Source organism: Somniosus microcephalus, chromosome 7 (genome assembly GCF_052327205.1).
Source record: "Somniosus microcephalus isolate GS21.2 chromosome 7, FLI_Smic_1.0, whole genome shotgun sequence".
In the NCBI taxonomy this organism is placed as follows: Eukaryota; Metazoa; Chordata; class Chondrichthyes; order Squaliformes; family Somniosidae; genus Somniosus; species Somniosus microcephalus.
This window is the reverse complement of record NC_140993.1, coordinates 250881127-250901952: the sequence shown is the minus strand read 5'-3', so window position 1 is coordinate 250901952 and position 20826 is coordinate 250881127. Positions and strand designations below refer to the sequence as shown.

General features: G+C 42.9%; 1 protein-coding gene across 1 annotated transcript; it reads left to right on the top strand.

The window, feature by feature from the left end:
- The first annotated feature begins 446 nt into the window (after positions 1-446).
- On the top strand, positions 447-17930 carry eef1e1 (eukaryotic translation elongation factor 1 epsilon 1). The gene is made up of 4 exons (XM_085993608.1): positions 447-582; positions 7665-7865; positions 10640-10735; positions 16782-17930. Exons 1-4 carry the CDS (start codon positions 487-489, stop codon positions 16920-16922), a joined length of 534 nt encoding a protein of 177 aa, XP_085849734.1. The 5' UTR covers positions 447-486; the 3' UTR covers positions 16923-17930.
- Positions 17931-20826: the final 2896 nt, after the last annotated feature.

Here is a 20826-nt window from a genome sequence, read left to right as displayed (position 1 = left end):
ATGAAAATATTGTTTATCATTAGTTTTAATGATTTCTCAGGCACGTTCATGTCATATTTCCGCATGTTTAACTTTATTGAAGTGTTTTGTATGTTGGTATAATTGTGAAATTGAATTTTTCGATCTCCATTTTCTGAGCAAAATTTGACTTTAGAAGCTTTAGCACTCATGAAGCTGAGACAGGATACTCACAATGATAGAGGACAATGATCAGACTGACGAAGGAAGTGATCAGACTGAAGGATAATTATTATTGATAAGAAGTAAAGACTTTATTAAAACTGGGTGGGTGCAATTCCCGGTGTGTCCACAGGTGGCGCTGCGACGACCCTTCCAATGAAACCGGCGTGACATGGGGAGGGGGAGGAGCCTAATCGCAGCCCGCGGGAGCATGGCCAATCACAGGCGCCGTTTCTTGCCGGCTCGGCCAAGGTTTTAGCCAATGGGAGCGGCGCTCAGTCTAGCAGCCAGGCGGAGGGCGACAAGATGGCGGCGCCGCTGCTGGTTGAGTTGGAGTCGCTGGAGAAGACATTGGGGTTGAGGAAAGGGAGCAAGTTAGGGCACAGCCAGGGCGACAGGAAGGTGAGTAAAGAGCCCGGGAGCAGCGTGTGCGGGGCGGGGGAGAGATCCGGGGAAAGACGCTTTAACCCGGAGGGTTGGAGTCGGGCCGCTGGCGGGTGTGAATCCCGGGCGGTATCCGGACGGGCGCAGATCAGGTGAGGATCGGGGGGAGCAGGAACTTCACTGCAGGAGCGCTCACTCCAAAAAAACGTGTTCAGGAGAGATGGGGGCGGGTCTGATGGATGGAGGCTGGCACACCCCAGACTGCCTGCATTATTTCCTGACAACACATCTGCAAGTTATTTTCAGAGTCATTATTGCCTCCAGCGGTAATTATGTGTGCACCTCACATTGGCACGGCGTGTGTGAGGTGTTGGCATTGATATTGGGACATCTCCATAATGCTCACACCGTGTGTGGGCGAAACGCTCGAGGTTCCGCCATGGTAGGAAACACCCAAGTGGTTTATCAACATAGAAACATAGAAGATAGGAGCAGGAGTAGGCCAGTCGGCCCCTCGAGCCTGCTCCGCCATTCAATGAGATCATGGCTGATCATCCAAATTCAGTACCCGGTCCCTGCTTTCTCCCCATACCCCTTGATCCCTTTAGCCTTAAGAAATATATCTAACTCCTTCTTGAATATATTTAATGAATTGGCCTCTACTGCCTTCTGTGGTAGAGAATTCCACAGGTTCACCACTCTCTGGGTGAAGAAATTCCTCCTCATTTCTGTCCTAAATGGCCTACCCCTTATCCTTAGACTGTGACCCCTGGTTCGGGACTCCCCGGCCATCGGGAACATCCTTCCTGCATCTAGTCCAGTCCTGTCAGAATTTTATAAGTTTCAATGAGATCCCCTCTCATTCTTCTAAACTCCAGCGAGTACAAGCCCAATCGACCCAATCTCTCCTCATACGTCATTCCTGCCATCCCAGGTATCAGCCTGGTGAATCTTTGCTGAACTCCTTCCATGGCAAGAACATCCTTCCTCAGATAAGGCGACCAAAACTGCACACAATACTCAAGATGTGGTCTCACCAAGGCCCTGTACAACTGCAGCAAGACATCCTTGTTCCTGTACTCAAACCCTCTCGCTACGAAGGCCAACATACCATTTGCCTTCTTAACCGCCTGCTGCACCTGCATGCTTACCTTCAACGACTAACATCTTAGAATTTATGATTTCAGTTGCATCACTTGATTGCATTTTATCTGCCCTTCTGTTTTGCTCGTTCTAGAATCATAGAAGTTTATGGCACAGAAGGAGGCCATTCGACCCATCGTGTCTGTGCCAGCAAACTCATGTACAGTTGTATTCTTGGACACTTCCCACTAGTTAGAACCATAGAGGTTTACAGCACAGTAGGAGGCCGTTCGGCCCATTGTATCTGTGCCAGCTCTTTGTTAGATGCAATGATCTGTGTCTCAACTAACGAAAACATTCAAAGCTTGGAAGTCTGTAGTATGGCTTTTTTCAGTCAGCTGGATGTCTGGCGCATGTGGAAACCCATCACCTATGTTTGAGTACTACTGACAGTCACAGAAATAAAATTTGTTTGTCTGCTACGGAGTGATATTCTTTCCCTGCTTACCCAAGTCCAGAGTGCTCTTAAGAACATAAGCAGTAGTAGCAGGAGCAGGCAGTTCAGCCTTTCGAATCTGCTTCGCCATTCAATAAGATCATGGCTGAACTTCTACCTCAACTCCACATTCACGCACTATCCCCATATTCCTTGTTCACGTTAGCAAAGCTCAGCTTAGGGAACCCCCCTGCAAGTGTGCTGCTGGTGTTTAACCAACAAAAATTGAGACGCCTACCACCATCAAACAAAAAGGACCTCCTCCTAGACCCATCTTTTGTCTTGTCCCATTACAACCCCCTTTTGTCTTGCATCATCATCCCTCTTGCCATTTAAATCACTCTTGCCTTCCACCTTATCCATCATTTTCTGTTTATATTTTGGATTTCCAGCATCTGCAGTATTTTGCCATTTTGTATTAATGTTTATAGGCGTAGTTATAGACTGAGATACTCCACGGGACACACTGGTTCCTTTGCTACTGGGAGGGAGGGAGTTTCTGTGAGCAAATTAAGTAGGGTCCATAAAAGGATAAATGCTGCACGCCGGTGAAGGAATTGCCTGATGGGTTTTGTTGCATGATTCATGTGCAGTTGAATCCCCTCCGCCATGCTATTTATTGATCGTGAATAGAAATGAGGAATGTAGTTCATTAGATATGTATTGTACAAAAGGACGTGCAGGCAGAGAGAAGTGGGGTCACTAACCAAAGAAGGAAGCCCTGGATCATTTGCTGGCCGAAAACCAGCTCCGGGTCACATTACAAACTCCCAGCCACTTATATATTGTATAGCCGTGCGTAACAGTGTTTGTTACTGTGTGCACGAAAGGAGCTGTCAGCACAAAAATGTGAATTATAAAAAAAGCTACCTTTTTAGATGATTTCAAGGTTGTATTTAATTTGGGGGCTCTTCAAATAGGAGCAGTGTTTAAGCAGCTCATTAACCTCTGAACCTCACAATTAGATGACTCTTGTAATTTCTGTAAGGAGTTCATTATTCCCTCTATGCAGTCTAGATAGACTGCGATTGCCCTATAATCTTCTGCAAATTAAAAAGAAGTGGTCTGAGAAGGAGGTTAGGACATGTCCTTATTGGAAGTATCCCCCCACAGTGTGTTTAAAAAAAAAAAAAAAAAAAAAATGGATCTTCATCAAAAACATTTTTATTTTTTTGTTATGAAAAAGTACCGAACCTTTTGTACCCAGCCAGAGCATGCTTTCCTGTGGTCAGGCCGCTCTGCATTGGCTTCCCAGTGGTCCCATTTGGGAGAGTGCAGGGTTCCTCTCGTCAGTGGGAGCACTAGAGCAATGTAGCAGCAAGAAGGTTTGATGTGGCAGGTCTCCCTGGGGGGTAAAGTTTTTTGACATTTTAAAAAATATACATTTTTATGAACAAGTATGTCTACATAATGGGGGGCGGGGGTTATTTTGAATAAGGTGTGCTTCCCCAAGACTTTCCTACCCCTTTTAATGCTGACTCTAAACTGTTATAATGAAAAGGTGTGCTCTCTTTAATCGACACTTACTTGGAAGTTCCCCATCCTGCCTAATGTTTCACCCTTGGGGTGTAATGGTCGATGAGGCTGTACAGTTTTGTGTAAAGAAATCACTCGTTTTAAGTGCATAACTTCTGAAAGATTTGTTATTGAACAAGTATCAAAATAAAAAGCATTATTTTATATTCTATTAATTATGTGGCTATAGGTATAATCCATGTCTCAACAATCAGTTGATGTTGATGAACTGCTTCAACTCTTTGCTGATGGTTTCTGACCTGTTCTAAGCTCCTCTGGTTAGATTACACTAACTCCTCCGGTTATCTTAAGTTCTAAAGTATATATTTTTGTATTCGTTTATGGGATCTGGGCATCACTGGCAATGCCAGCATTTATTGCCCATCCCTAGTTGCCCTTGAGAAGGTGGTGCTGAGCCGCAGCCTTGAACCGCTGCAGTCCGTGTGGTGATGGCACTCCCACAGTGCTGTTAGGTAGGGAGTTCCAGGATTTTGACCCAGCGACGATGAAGGATCGGCGATATACTTCCAAGTCAGGATAATGTGTGACTTGGAGGGGAACTTGGAGGTGATGGTGTTCCCATGCACCTGCTGCCCTTGTCCTTCTAGGTGGAAGAGGTTGTGGGTTTGGGAGGTGCTGCCGAAGAAGCCTTGGCCAGTTGCTGCAGTGCATCTTGTAGAATGGTTAAGGTGGTGGATGGGGTGCCAATCAAGCAGGCTGCTTTGTCCTGGATGGTGTCGAGCTTCTTGAGTGTTATTGGAACTGCACTCATCCGGGCAAGTGGAGAGTATTCCATCACACTCCTGACTTGTGCCTTGTAGATGGTGGTAAGGCTTTGGGGAGGCAGGAGGTGAGACACATGCCACAGAATATCTAGCCTCTTACCTGCTCTTGTTGCCACAGTATTTATGTGGCTGGTCCAGTTAAGTTTCTGGTTAATGGTGACCCCCCAGGATGTTGATAGTGGGGGATTCGGCGATGGTAATACTGTTGAATGTCAAGGGGAGGTGGTTAGACTCTCGCTTGTTGGAGATAGTCATTGCCTGGAACTTATGTGGTGCGAATGTTACCTGCCACATATCAGCCCAAGCCTGAACGTTCTCCAAGTCTTGTTGCATGCGGGCATGGACTGCTTCATTATCTGTGGAGTTGCGAATGGCGCTGAACACTGTGCAGTCAACAGTGAACATCCCCATTTCTGACCTAATGTTGGAGGGAAGGTCATTGGTGAAGCAGCTGAAGATGGTTGGGCCTAGGACACTGGACTTTCAAAAGGCATTTGATAAAGTACCACATAACAGACTTATTTGTAAAATAGAAGCACATGGTATTAAAGGTTCAGGAGAATTTGGATCACTTGGGCATGTAGTTGAATGTGGGAAAATGTGAAAGTTAGTCTGGGAATAAGGAAGCAGAAGAGGGAATATGCGCTAAATGGAACAGTGGGAGAGTACTCATCGGGAAAGAAATCCAGCGATTGTCATGAATAAATGAATGAAACCAGCAGCAGAGTACTTAACCTCAGTTATAAAGGTGTTGTGTTAGTAGAGAGATAAAGTACAAATTAACTGAGATGTTGCTTTGGTCAGAGTCTATATAGAGAACTGTGGGCAGCTCTGGTTACAAATCATGGGGAGAGTATTACTGCCCTTGGAAAAAGGTACAGAGACAAGCAACAGATAGGATTCTGCATTTGAGAATGTTGGCCTTGCTTCTTTAGAAAGGAGTAGTCTTAAAAGTATTCTCATTGATGTTTTCAAGATTATTTATTTTTCATAATTATGAAGGGATTAGATCAAATTGACCTAAGTAGATAGTACAAGTGGGTGGTTTGGTATCAAATAAATCACCACAGAAAATAAGAGACAGTTGGAGGCATTTCAAAGCAGGTTGATCACCGGGGTGGGGGGGGGTGAAGAAAGAGGAGGCTTGTATCAAATAGTGCCTAAAAATGTTTGTGTACCCATGCTGGCATTGTGGTCCTTCAGAGCTTATTTCTAAGTTATGTTCTAGAACTGGCTGCAATCTTTCGGTGGGATATATGGGTGGGGTTCACTAGAGGTGTGGTGTGGCTTCGTAGCAGCTGTGGTAGGGACTGCGAGTGATGTTTCTCCACACATATTTTCATGGCTATGAAATCTCATTGATAGGAACTAAAATAAGGCTGTATGCTGGAAAGGTAAATAAATGCAGAGTCATAGAAATCTGCATTATATCACAATGCACAAACTCAGCATTGTGTCTCTTGCTGGTAAACACTATTCTTGCAAGTTATTTAACTGTTTTGGAAACTGCAAAGCACTATGAATTGTACTGGCTTCTTTATGCATTGTCAGCTGGAATAAGAGAAGTGCATTGCAATAGTTATATTAGCAGATGCGAAAGACATCTGTGGCTGACATGGAGACTTGGGAGCAGAGTTTCTGTGGTGATTTTGTTTTCGCTTTCCCAGAAACTAAGCCTATCTGAACCTCACCCAAGAAAAATGTGACAACACCCCTTTTATGTGTTGCTAATTATTTTCCTCTGCTGTGGAGTTGCTCAAGAGCAAAAAGAAAAATAACACTTGTGTCTGTTTTCCTGTAACTGCGTCTGTTTGTCACGTTCCCCCCCCCCCCCCCCCCCCGGCTTCACTCATTTATAATTCTGTATTCTATCCAGTTATATCTGAAAGGCAGGCTGTGGACTTGAAGCAGTGGTTGGTATTTTTATAGAAACAACGGGCTGGATTTTGTCGTTGGGAGCGGGATTGCTGGTTTTCGGGTATTAGTCCCACCCCCAACAATGTCCGGCCAACCCACGCTATTTTCCCCTTGATTGACCTTGTTAAGCCTGCCCTGGGAGTAAGCCTCTTAACTGCCTCTAATTCCCTTCCACCTCGAGGAGACGGGTCCCTGCGCGAGTCGGGGACCCGCCTCCCGGGAAGATGGCACGGAGGTAGGTTGGGAGTGGGTTCGGTACCCGCTCCCAGTTTCTGCCATTTTCCTGTCGTTCCTGCCTCCATACCCTCCTCCCCAGGGCTGGCAAAATTACCCCCAACGAGTGCACGGTATAGACTGGTCCTATTTTGTGTAGCCATGTTTTCTGTTATAAATGATCTGCAACTCCTCCCGCAGTATTTAATGCTGTTTAAGAACAATTAGGGTCAAGCAGTGGAGAATCACGTCACTCATGATTAGTTTATAGTTTGTTTACTCTATCAGTGTTATCTCTAGGGTTTCAGCAAAACATGATCTTAGCCATGTGAAGTTTCCACTTGAACCAGGAGGCCTAGTCTAACAATTAGAGCCAGGCCTTTCCGGAGTGAAGTTAGGAAACACTCCTACACACACAAGGTGGTAGAAGTTTGGAACTCTCCTCCACAAACGGCAGTTGATGCTGGGTCAATTGTTCATTTAAAATCCGCAATTGCTGGGGCAACAGCGAGTATATGGAGTTAGGTCGCAGATCAGTCATGCTCTCAGTGAATGGTGGAATAGGCTTGAGGGGCTCAGTGGCCTCCTCCTGTTCCTAACTTTTTTTTTAAAAAGGGCTAACATTACAATTACAGCTTTTGTCTTTCCTGGGGTGAAATACTGATGGCGTGAGAAATTTGAGGTAATATATTATTAGACCAATCCATTTCTCCCCACCCCCCTCAAAAATACAGATAGTTCCAGAATGTAATAGAAATAACCTCTCGTCCATTGAATTAAGTTTATTTTTTTTCCCTGTAGTGTATTGATACGAAGGTAATCAATAAACCTAGTGGCACCAATGCATATATTAAGCACAAAGTCCTGTGTGGTCTGACTTCTGTTGGTTCATCTGGCAGCTATTCCTGAAGGATTGGTTTGATCTTTTCACTATAAATGATCCATCTGATCTGTATCCGCTGTCATTGTCTTGAGACATTGTATGTGGTGGTTTATTTGGCGGACCCATCCTTTTGATTTTCATTTATAAATGGCTGTTTTAGTATTACAATGTAGGTAAATGCTTCATTATATATTTTCTAACTTCGCAGGTCCCTGTGCTACAGACCAATAATGGGCCTGGTTTAGTGGGGTTGACTACCATAGCATCTCATCTCGTAAAAGTGGCCAAAAAAGAGGCACTCTTGGGGACTACAGCTGAGAAGAGTGCTATAGTTCAGCAATGGCTCGAATATAGAGTGACTCAAATAGACAGGTGTACCAGTCAAGAGGATGCAAGAATGATTTTAAAGGTAAGGGTTCCCTTGAGTTCTGAAGAGATGGCTGTGAATGAGAGATTTTCTAAGGTTTCCTTTATGTTTGTGAGATATTTTGTCCTCGGTCTCGATCAGCCTCCCTGAGCCACATGCCATTTGTGCCCCAGAGATCTACTCGAGATCTGAATCAGCCAATAGCAGGCTTGGAATAATGGCCTGAGTTTGACGGCCCCTCTGTTTGTCATTTTTTTTCCTCTCTCCTCTCCCTCACACCACTCTCCATACTAGTAACTTTACTCAGTGTTGTTTCTGTGCGTAAATCAAACAAAATACTATGCTTTGAGTTTCTAAACTAAGAATAATCTGGCCTTTTTTTCCCTTGGAACCAGCTGTCTGTGCACGAAAGTGGTGTGTGATTAGCTTTGAAACGCACCTGTTAGAGCTGTGACCACTTTTTCTGTCAAAAGTATACATCGATGAAAATGTTACTTTTGATAAATACCCAAATGATAGATGACACATCCTGTTGTGTGCACATTGTCAACTGAGATTTATTTAATCCGTTCCTTGGAAGACGAAAAGCCATGTTTTATTTTGCTAGTGATCTATGGGGCAAACATTTCAGTGGTGACTCATAACTTTCAAACTGTGTCTAAAGCACTCTTTTTATTCCCTAGTTTCCTTGAGAAAGTACAGATAACTTGTGCCTTAGCTATGGGACCATAGGATCGTGCACTTGGCTGCCGTTCCTCAAAGAACAGTAAATATTTTGTGTGGATGAGAATTCTTTTTGTTTTAAGGTATTTTCTCCTCTTTGAATCGTTCTGGACTATGCACAATTCTTTTGGGGGGGGGGAGCGGGGTACGTAATTTTAATGCTGGAATTTGACAGGAGTTATTCTATATAATAAATCTGGGTTTGTGTGTGTTACTGTGGTGACCTTAGCCTACCTGCTGTAACAGAATTACTATTATAATTAAATGATGTAGCAGAACTATTCCAATAAAGATTGCAAAGTTCAGACATGCCTTGCCTGTATAGAATGTGAGGTTTAGGCGCTAAGTTTTGAGCTCCACCTAATACTATTTACCTAATAGATCATTTTGGAAAAGGGGGACGGGATTCAAGGTTTCCTTATTTGTTGTAAATAAAGCAAACCAGACTAAAAAAATTAAAGAACTTGCCTTTATATAGCGCTTTTCACAACCCCAAAGCGCTTAAAGTGCTACTGTCCATATTGCGTGTTATTTTCTAATTATCAAGAGTGGACTATAGTTGAATGGTAGACTTTACATTTGATATACACACAAGTCTAGCACATGGAGCCTGCTGTTTGTTGGTGTTTCCCAAAACATCCAGTGCCAACAGAGAAACGGACCCAAAACAAAATTAAAACAAACTCCACTGTACGTATCTTGGGTGTGGTTTTGCATCAGTCTCCATTTTGTCATTTGATTCATTCCATAACTGCTTATAATTAAATCACCTGTCCATTATTCTGAGGAACTTTCAAAAGGCTCCGAATGATTTTTTGAAAATGAAATAACTAAGAATGATCTATAACTGTGGACTATTCTCTATGCATCCATAACAGTTCTCCGTACTTAAGTTGATGACTTAAATAAGGCCTATTAATTTATATAGCTATTACATTTTGCATAATTGGCAGAATCCAGTCATTAATGGTGTGAATGTTACTGTTGTTATACCACTAAAAGCCTGCTGGGGGCACTGCAGTGTAATTTTGCAGTCAATGGCCCAGAAATTCGGGTCTCCACGGGTGAGTACGCGCTGGGTACTCACGCGTGGGCCCGATGGAAGTGCCGGTTTCTCGCATGCGCGGGAAACCGGCACTTTCGTTCCTCCGAACGAAGAGGTTCAGAGGTCGAACGCGTGCGCGCGGGAGTCTGCACGTGCGCTTTGAACTTACGTTTTTTTTACAGGATTTTCCGTGAGGGTAAGTCTTTAGATTTTAGAAATGTAAAAACCAGGCGTAAGGCCTGCATTTTAAAAGGTAAGTGGTCAATTAATTAAAATTAAAACATTTTTTCCACAGGTTTATTATTTTTAAATACTTTAAAGCAAGGTAAGTTTATTTTTAGCCCCGTTGGAATATAAAATTATTTTTTCCAAAAATTTAAATTATTGTTTAAAATAGTTATTTAATGTAATTTATAGTTTATTTAAAAAGTGTGATGATTTTTTTAAATTTATTTGAAGGTTTACTGCTATTTTGGGGCCATAGTATTCATAAGTTTTGACAGGTCTTCCTGTCACTACTTATGAATGGGCTTTTCCTGCGCCGATTAGCTGCCCATGGCCCACGTGATCCCAGGGGACGCATCGCACTAACTACGCCCCTGGGACACGCAAGCACAGCGCGCCGGCAGCTGGGCCAGGCCCCGGAGCGGAATTCCACGGGGCCCTACAGTTCAACTGCCGGCGCGCAAGGTAAGTGCAGGTCGGGGGCTTACACCCGCGGGAAGCCCCCGACCCGAATTTCTGGGCCATTATTCTCCGCAGCAACACCACCACCAGCACAAACTTGGTGGTATTTTAGATGCATTTACATTGCAGCCAGAGCAATTTTTAACCCCAGTATGTTTGACCTGTCCTTTACGAGGGGTCTTTAATTTCGTCAACATACTGTGTTGCAAGGCCCGGTCAAACCAGTGAGGAGCTGCTGTAAACATTGTCGCCTCTGGCTTGGGTGACTAAGAATGCCCTGAAGTTTAAAAGCAATGACTTCTAACTGTTGGTTATTTATTATGTACAGACCTCCCTCTACTGCAGTGTTTTTTTTTTGTAGGAACTCAATTGTTACCTTGAAGATAAAGTATACCTGGCTGGCAACAGCTTCACGTTAGCAGATATCATGCTGTACAATGGTCTTCATCCTATTGTGGTGAGTGGTTTGTAGAGCCTTAGAAACTGTACTCGTGCATTAACTTAACCTCATCCGGGTAAGATTGTAAGGATTCTGTTTAACTACTGTGGAACATTGAATTATTCTAACAAAATATGAAAGTTAAGAGAAATAAAATCCTTCCTGTTTTGTACGTAAATGATAAAAGTTTTACACACCTTCAAGTGTTTTAAAATACCCAAGAATCTTCGGGGTTGCCAGACATTGTTGCCTCTAATTCTTTTTTTGGCGCACGGTCCCTTTAAATTTGCTGCACAGTATTTTTCCCAGAGGCAGCAGCTGGTGAGCGGCCTGCGCAGGACCTCCTGATTGGTGAGCGGCCTGCGCGGGACCTCCTGATTGGTGAGCGGCCTGCGCGGGACCTCCTGATTGGTGAGCGGCCTGCGCGGGACCTCCTGATTGGCGAGCGGCCTGCGCGGGACCTCCTGATTGGCGAGCGGCCTGCGCAGGACCTCCTGATTGGTGCGTGGCCGCTCACCTTGGGGGGGAACATTGTTGCCAAGTTAAAATGGTGGAATGTAGTCAACGTTCCCATTAAGCTGCGCAGCAGTCTGGAGGTCCCGCACAGGCCACTCACCGGCATTTGCATGGGAGAAACTGCATGCATGAAAATTTGAATGGGCTGCGCAGCCCGTTAAAGGAACCGCGCACAAGGGACCATTGAATGTGACTGGACGCGATCGGTGTCCTCCATTTTACATTTTGGATGCTTTCTGCTGTTACTTGATTTGGAATCGAGCATTGTTCTCGAGCCATGGTTTTAAAATCTCTGAGCAAACCTTTGCAAATATTGACACTCCAGGGCGCACTGTCCTAACTTCAAAAGGCAGTGTTACTGCAGAAAATGTTTCCGTATACAGCAACTAAAGTAATACGCTAGCAAGTCAACAAATACAGAAATCTCATGTTGCAATATCTCTTCTCTTCCTGCACCCCCTCCAGTTAAACCAAATAGCTGACCACACCCTTATTTTAACCATTTTTAGACCCACCTATGCTGATGTTAATGTGCTCTACGGGTTATAATTCTATATAATCGATCGTGTAAGCAAGAAGAACAGTTGATCAAATGTAAAGCATAGCTACGTGTGTGGGTTGCCTTTTATGTTCATGTTAAATGTGGCAGTGTAATTCAGCAGAGCATTTTCAAATTATATTGAGGATACCTTGTACAGCAAGCTGTCAGGTTCAATACGTTAAACAGTTCAATATGTTATATCAACAACAAAATCAAATTGGAAGATTTGTTTACGTACTCAAAGTTGGGTTCCCCCTGGTCGATTTACCTCAAAACATTATTAGAGAATCTGTGCATAAAATGAGGAATATACATAAATCATACGTGAAGGTTATCCTTGTAGTCAGCATTGATTTAACATTAGGGAGGCAGCTTGTAGCCTACAGTACTGAAACGTGTCTCTAATTTTTTTAATAAAGAGTATAAAATGCCACCTTAGAAATACTGCAATTTATCAAATATTTTGAAGCTTGTAAGGTTAGCAGCACTTAATGTAATTACTGACATACATCTTCAATTTTCTAAATCATAAAGTAGGATTAGATAACCTGTACAGAGCCATCAAACATTTAATTCAAAGTATTCTCAGGATCAAAAAAAAATTAATCTTGTTCAAATTTTGAATGTTGTCATGCAGAATCATGATATTTCCCATTTTCCATACTGGCTATCCTCGAGGCCTGATTGGGATTGACAATTGGGTGGCAATTAGCATTGAATTATGGGGCAGTATTGCTTCTGAGCACCATTACCCACAAGGACTTGATAAGTTACACTCAGCTGGCAGAAACGGGAGTATTCAAACCAGTGGTTCAGTCGTCTGCTGAGTGCTCTTTCGAGGCTAGGAGCAGTGGTTAATCCAAAACACAGGTTGGCAGCAGCATCACTCATGTTGTTGACATGAGAATAGTAGTAGTTATGACGCAAATGGTTTTTACTTAAGAATTGTTAAATTTAGTTGTCATTGCCGATTGTAAAATTCTGCTTTTTGTGAGGCGGGTGGGGGCTCAGTGTTTAAAAAGCATATTAGGTGGGTAAATTCAGAGAAAATCAGTTTTTAATTTGGCACTTTTACTCAAGGAGACGAGCAAGGGGCTTAAAAAAAAAACACAGCTAAATGACAACCCATAATTAGTTACACAGTTCACACACCCTTTTTAGGGGACGCAAACACAGTTCCAAAAGTTCCGGGTGCATATGTTTGCATCAGTAGAGTTCACTAACATTTACCAAGATTTGTTTGTCGAGAATGCTGGGCGTAGCCGAGTCTGTGTTCTCAGCATCAGCCAAGCCAGGTGAGACTCTGGTGATGCGAAAAGCTCTCTCTGGGGTCCCTTTTTCCAAAACTCAATAGGCGTTGTGTTGTTAGTGGGAACAGACGTAGCCAGGCACGTGTGCAATTCACTTTCTAGTTTTGCTTTGGTTTCACCACAAGACACCAATCTCACAGAAATACTCCCCGAATTCAGCGGATGGGGCCAAAACGTTTCCAATGGGAATCGAACAGCACAATGAGTACCCTGGGAGGTGCGAGCACAGTTTCATTCCACTTTTTGACAGCTTCTGAGAAACAGATTGGGAATCTCTTGTCATTTTTCTCTTCCACAGAGAATGACAACTTCAACATAAAGTGTTGTTCATTCTGGAATTTGTGCAGTTCTGCACTGGTGTCTTGAATTCAGCCGAGACTTGATGGAACGCAATAAACGCATTCATGAACATTGTGCCTACAGAGGAAGGAGAGGATTCTCGTACATTCTGCATCGTGAATAACAGCCCAAGCACCTTAATTCTAAATTTCAGTTGTGTCTGCCTAAAATTACCTCACTTATTGAGTAGTAAAAGTTTCCTGTTTTTATGCTGTCAAACTCCGGTTTGTCTAAGAGGTAAATTAAAACACTTCATGCCTTTTGAACAGTCACTGCAGCGAAATGCAATCTGTACCTCCTTGTGGAGACCACAGCTGTTGGCAGGCCTCGTTCTGCGTGGGTCTCTTCACAAACATCATAAAACACTTTCTCATTCTGTTCACATACTTGAGGCGGTAATGATGAACTGCTTCAGTCATCATTTCAGGAATATCTGTTGCGTGAGACACAGTGGCATGCAGGAGCTGAGCTGGACGTGAAAGGTGAAACATGTGAGTCATTTAGCTGCGCACTGCGGGCAAACAGTCTAAATTCACAGTTGCTACTTCACGCCACGCAAGATTGTACTGTTCTAATGGCATAACTGCACGTCTGGCAACTATTTGCAGTGGTGACAAAATCCAGATCGGCCAACACAAGTGCAGACTTCGTCGCAACAAGATCATAAAAGGCAAACTACATCACTGCTGGACGGTCAAGAATATCAAGTATTTAATTGAAAATTAAGGAACTCGCAGCATTTCCGACAAAACCATAATTTTGTCACTCAGTGTCATCATTGTCCCATGAATTTTGCTGCTGGGCGAAATGTCCTGAGAAAATCACCAAGCAGGTCTTAGTAAGGCTCATTAGTTGGCCTGAATTCTCTCTCAACGTTGTGCTCATCCTGATTTTTCGAACATGTAAAAATGCTGCGTTCAGCACTTTCTTGCCCCTGGTGATCCTTCCATGCCCCTTGTTAGCTCGATGCCCCCTTGTACAGCTGTACAAGTTTGCGGAACAGACACTCCGTCTGATGATCCCCTGCCTTTAGTATTTTGCTCACTTCAACACATAGCCTGCCACTAATTCACGTTTTCTGACTGTTGTCGTTGTACAGCACAATATAATCATACCTAACACTTCCCCTAGCTCCCACTTACTGCTTGAGCCGCAATTCAACAAGCTGATTGGACAAAAGATCCAGGTCCCCTTTTTAAAAAAAAAAAGATACCAATTACAAAGTTCCCTTTTTCTTTTGTGCAGAAAATCAGGCCCTGCGATGAATGTGGATTGCATGTAAGACACATACCACATGCAGTGCGCATGCTGACATGGGTGCAATGCATGCACATCGCTGAAACCAACTTTGACAGTATGTCATGGGAAATTGGGGAGGGGAGTTGGCAGATTAGAAAGAAATTGTTTCCCAATTCACCACCCAGGAAAAAGAGAATATATAGTGAAGATTGGTAAAGGAACTAATTTAATCCTTATTTATATGGTATAAGTATCCAATTTCTTTACTCCTTCCATTTATACAGTAAGCAGGGTTATTCATGTAATGTACTGAAAAAGTAAAATGTTGCTTTGAATCATTTTCAGTGACCTTACTGGTTTGCATGTAGTGCGAGACTGCAGTGCAACAGATGTTCTGATGGGATATGGTGGAATCCTATGCTGCACTGTTTAAGACCAGAAGTTGAAGCGAGGTTATTTAGAAACTTTTGCAAAATGTTGCAACGGCTGCATTCCCATTTTCAGCTATGCTATTAAGATATAGTGTTGTACGCATCCAGTTTTCAGTACAGAGCAGCATTGGCCGATTAGCTCTGCCAGTAATGATTTTACAAGAAGTCGCATATTTAAAGTTAAGATACATTATTCATGCATTAAACTTCTTGCGACTGTGTGCACTTCCCTTTGTTGCACTCGCTTCTTGTGTCATGGCTTCCATGCCCTTGTGGCACTTAGCAGTGCCTGTCTTTATTACTTTTAATGAGTAGCGCTGTAATCCCTACTTATTATTTTTAAACCATATACGAAATTGGCGGGCAGGAAATGACCAGCTGGTCCATCAAGCCTGCTCCACACTCGTGGTGCCTGGAGCATCAGGCGAGACACTTCTTTCCTCTAGTTCTTGGTGAAGAGTTAGTGCCTCCTACTTTTTAGTGATGGCTGAAGAAAATAAACTTCCACCAGTACTACTTGCTTTTTTTAAACCTGCGGTTAATTTTAATGTGCCCTACAGTTTTGTGCTATGGACGTGAAAACAATAGGAATGTGGAACACTAATGCACAGCATGGTTACATTTGGAGGTTGCCTTTACATTTGGTCATGTTCAAGCATAAACCATCGAGAACATAAACTCAGCTTTTTGTATAATACCTACTTCACTACACATCCCTGAACTTTTTCTTGCACGTGAACCCACACTCTAGGTTTTGTTGACTTATTTGTTTCTTCTACCTCATTTTTCCCACTGGTTATTTTTGACCTTCCATTCTGAATGTGGCCAGCCTTCTTGTACCCCACCCAAGAGGTGATCACTCATGAGAGCTCGGACAGTAAATATTAGCAAGCCGTTCAACTGTGGGGGTATCACAGGTGAACCCAATCCCATCTTCATTGAGCACTTTCTATCAGAGTTCACTAAATAGTAACTAAGTTGAAACCCCAGCTGTCGTCTTCCTTGAGACCCCGCTGCATTGAAATAGTGTGGGTAGACTTGCAAACATTTGACGATTCTAGCGTAAGCAAGAACGTTTTTTTTTTTTAATTAGTTCCTGGGAAGTGGGCATCGCTGGCAATGCCAGCATTTATTGCCCATCTCTAATTGCCCTCGAAGGTGGTGGTGAACCGCTGCAGTCTGTGTGGTGAAGGTATTCCCACAGTGCTGTTGGGGAAGGAGTTCCAGGATTTTGACCCAGTGACAATGAAGGAATGGCGATATATTTCCAAGTCAGGATGGTGTGTGACTTGGAGGGGAACTTGGAGGTGGTGGTGTTCTCGTGCACCTGCTGCCCTTGTCCTTCGAGGTGGTAGAGGTCGCAGGTTTGGGAGGTGCTGTCAAAGAAGCCTTGGCGAGTTGCTGCAGTGCATCTTGTAGATGGTACACACTGCAGTAACTAAATACCCTAAACTTCACACCAGTGACGGTCAGTACCCTGTGGTCAATTCATTCAGCACTGGCCAGCTATCAAATCTGGGGCATTTCTAGTCCGTGTGACTCCATAGCAGATCCTATGTTGTTTTTGACCAATGGCCCATTTGGATCTGTAGGTGTTTCACAATGTAAAGCAGCTCTTCCTGTTTATGCAAGAGGTTTACTGAAGTTTTGATCTGTTTTTAACTGTTTATTGAAACGTTTATTTCTAGGCTGGACTAACCCATGAAGATCGAGAGAAATACGTGAATGTGTCCCGTTGGTTCGACCACATCCAGCACTATCCTGGAGTCCGACAACACTACGCTGCTGTCATCTTCATGAAGAACAGGCTCTATCCTACCGTCCACTAGGAAAGCTGCACCCAGTCTTCATGAGTCGTGCTGAATCTGAACATCTGCTCGTCAGGATTGAAGTAGTGAGAGTTGACATGGGCACATCTGCTGATTCTAGCATACATGAGAGCAAGCCTCATGTTCTTTTGCCTGCCTGGTGTGTTTGTTTTCGGTGAAAATGTAACACACAGCAAGTTATTTTTTAAATTCTATTTGTTTTCTTCTTTAACTCCAAAATTAGGCGCAGTGTGAACGTTACAGGTTTTATCTGCTGTGCCACCATTTCTGTTTTACCAAATCATGCTAAAAATGGCTGTGCAAAGTTGGCATGAGTCTTACTTCTGAGCAGAACCTTCCACATAGGATGGTGCGAGGAGCTGGAAATGCCAGCCTACTTGTTCATTTTACAAAGAGCGATTTTGGTGTAATCCAGTCACTAAAGGAGTCTTAAAGTCGGTGACTAAACCATCCCAGATCACGCTGCTGAAGGGAAATGGCTGGAAATCAACAATCTGGGCTCAATTTTGATAAAATAAATGCAGCTTGCAGATCGGGTGAACGATGTGGGTGCACGTCATTGAGGAAAAATTAAAACGCCCTTAAACTACTCTGCCTACCCTACATAATACTAGTGCTTAATTGGACATTACAGAAAACGCTTGCTACTGAGCATTATGTTTGTGGAGATTTAAATGGAAGGGTGCTGTTGGAATGTACATTTCTAAATATTTCAACCAGCTAACAGTTTTTCCTTGTTAATTGTGGCTCAGAAAAGAAGTTCCACAACTAACCTATTTTGCATAGTTTTACTTTATTTTAAAATGAATATTGTTTACATTATTTTTAATTTAAGGTTGGTGAAAAAGTGCCAATTCTGAAGAACTTGTCAAAGGGAGCCAGCAACCTTAGCTCGACTGTGAAGATCCCTAACTCCTTGTGACTGTGTCATTTGATGCTGTTTTACAAAGGTCCTCTCTTAAAGTAAATGTACGCAGTGACCATTTTACATTAAATGATCAATATTTATTGGTGGGTGTCTGGAATTCGTACTCTAAAGTGTGTGTGTGTGTGTGTGTGTGTGTGTGTGTGTGTGTGTGTGTGTGTGTGTGTGTGTGTGTGTGTGTGTGTGTTATCCCAACATAAAGAAAGACTTGCATTTATATAGCGCCTTTCACGACCACCAGATATCTCAAAGCACTTTACAGCCAATGAAGTACTTTTGAAGTGGAGTCACTGTTGTAATGTGGGACACGCAGTAGCGAATTTGTGCACAACAAGCTCCCACAAACAGCAATGCGATAAGGACCAGATAATCTGTTTTTGTTATGTTGGTTGAGGGATGAATATTGGCCAGGACACCATCCATCAAGCAAGTGAAAAGGCTATATTAAAACAATAGGATCAGTCCAGTAGTTATCTGTCACCTCAGGGAAATCATGTCACCTTCAATCAGCATACGCCAGATTTGAAATCAGGAGCTGTGTGTGTGGGGAACTTCAGGTGCAACATCTTGAAGCATTCCTGAGTACGAGCAAGACATTTCCTTGGAACTGTGGTCACTGACTGATATTTTGCGAATAACATTGATTTAAAGCAATAGGCTTTTCCTTAAGAGCTACAGTATGGGAGTGACTTTCCGTGCATAAGTGACCAGGAGTAGTTACATGCAGCCAAATTGTAAAGAAGCTGCTCCGTTTGCAGTGGTCTGTTTAATAGAATCCATACTGGCCACATTTCCTGGTATTTCTCATTAAACTTAACAGTAATGGCACAATGGCCAATCCCTGAGTTTTACCATAGCCACGCATTAATATCAGAGACCACTGGTCTGTCAGTGCAAAAAGGATTATAAACTGAATAAAACTTTAGTGGAAACTTTTTTTTAAGTCCTGGAAGAGTTTCAAGGCTGTAATGTACTGCCTTTGTTCAGATGACAAGTTATAAATCACTTAAGCTTTACACTTGGAGTTTGTGGTATCATCCCTCGATTAGATTACTTCCTTGTAATTGCTGCTATCCATTATTCTCTATTATCAAGTCATATTATGCACAATAATACAAAGCTGAAATCTCTTGGTGTTCTGCAAATCCGAGCCCAGATGATAAATGGTGTGTAGATGCTTATCCAGCATTTATATGTTAAATAGTCGATAGTCTGAGACTTTTTTTGTACCTTGTAAGTATCTATTTACTATCTAAACTTTGAGTTAGTCCTGGAGTATTACTACAGCTACCTATATGTGTTGGCTGAATAGACACTAGCAAAATGGCTACTATGTCGAGATCACTTAAATTTAGAAAGAAAGACTTTTATTTATAAGCGCTTTTCACAACCTCAGGTTGCCTCAAAGCACTTTACAGCCTATGAAATACTTTTGAAGTGTAGTCACTGTTGTAATGTAGGAAACACGGCAGTCAATTTGCACACAGCAAGCTCCCGCAAACAGCAATGTGATGACCAGTTAATCTGATTTAGTGATGTTGATTGAGGAATAAATATTGGCCAGGACATCTGGGATAACTCCCCTGCTCTTCTTCAAAATAGTACCATGGGTTCTTTTACATCAACCTGAGAGAGCAGACAAGACCTTTGTTTAACGTCTCATTCAAAAGATGGCACCTCCAACAGTGCAGCACTCCCTCGGCACTGCACGCCTAGATTTTTGTGCTTCAGTCTCCTTGGGTGGGATTTGAACCCCCAACCTTCATGACTCAGAGACAAGAGTGCTACCCACTGAGCCATGGCTGACACAAATTTAGGGTAGGAAATGTGGGAACCAGGCCTCACAGGTGGGGAGGCCACGTAGCGAGTTTAAATCCATGTTGCCACTAATTTGCATATGTCTCAAGTTGCTGATACTAACAGGTCTTTGGGTTCTGATGTTGCCTCATTGGTGGATAAATCCTACAAGGCTTACAAAAAATCGCCCTATCCAAACCTCCAGGCCCCAAAAATACAAACAAGAACCCACAATTTAAAAAAAGATATCTAAACACCAAGAGGACTGGCTTGCCTGAACTTTCACAGCTGGATCGCCAAGGCTCACGGCCCACCATTTGGACACCACTGCCTGGCCTTACTTTACATTTCCTGTCTATCAATAGGAATTAATACATAACACTTAAGCCTTTATATCACCAATGGGCTTACGGCAAAGTTAATTTAGCTGGGAGAAACTTTTGAGATCTTTCTTCAGCATTGGTAAGGAAGATTTGCATGTTTTATACCACCTTATCAGCTCTTTTGGGATACCTGAAACAGCTTCACATACTATGAATCATTTTGCAGTGCAGTCACTGTTGCTATGTAGATGGATGAGGTTGTCATTTTGTATACAACAAGAACCAGAAACTATAATAACTGTGAGTGACTAGTTGATCTATTTGTTGTGGTGGAGTTGGTAGGGTGAAGAATGTTGGCCAGAAAAAAAACACTGCTCTTTTTTGAATAGTGCCCTTTGATCCTTAAAATCCACTTACACAGGTAGATGGAGCCTTGATTAATGTCTCCTCTGGAAGACAGCATCCTGCATTGTCAGTGATGCTGTCATTATTGCACTGAAGTGTCAGCCTGGATTCCGTACATAAGTCCTGGAGTGGGATATAATCCCACAGCTAACTCAGAGACATGAGTGCCACCAACTGAACCAATCTATGCTTTGAACTCACTCCATAATGTCCAGCATTTAAAGGGGCACTGACTTACTGTGGAAAGGGAACAATGATGCCTCATTTTCCACATAACGACATGCACAAGCAGCATAATGATGCATTTTGCCGTAACTTCTGTCATCCCATTGATGCACTTTCTTGTGTGCATGCTAACCACTTCTTTTGCAATGACAATGCTCCTTAAGTGCTGGGTGGTTGTGAGGATTTGGACTGTATAGCATTTGTAGTGTATGTGCCTTTAAGACAGAAC

Excerpts from the sequence above, each read along its gene's own strand:
- eef1e1 (XM_085993608.1), top strand. The coding sequence starts at position 487 with ATGGCGGCGCCGCTGCTGGTTGAGTTGGAGTCGCTGGAGAAGACATTG. Across the intron at positions 583-7,664 it reads ACAGCCAGGGCGACAGGAAG|GTCCCTGTGCTACAGACCAA; the intron begins GTGAGTAAAGAG and ends CTAACTTCGCAG. Across the intron at positions 10,736-16,781 it reads ATGGTCTTCATCCTATTGTG|GCTGGACTAACCCATGAAGA; the intron begins GTGAGTGGTTTG and ends GTTTATTTCTAG.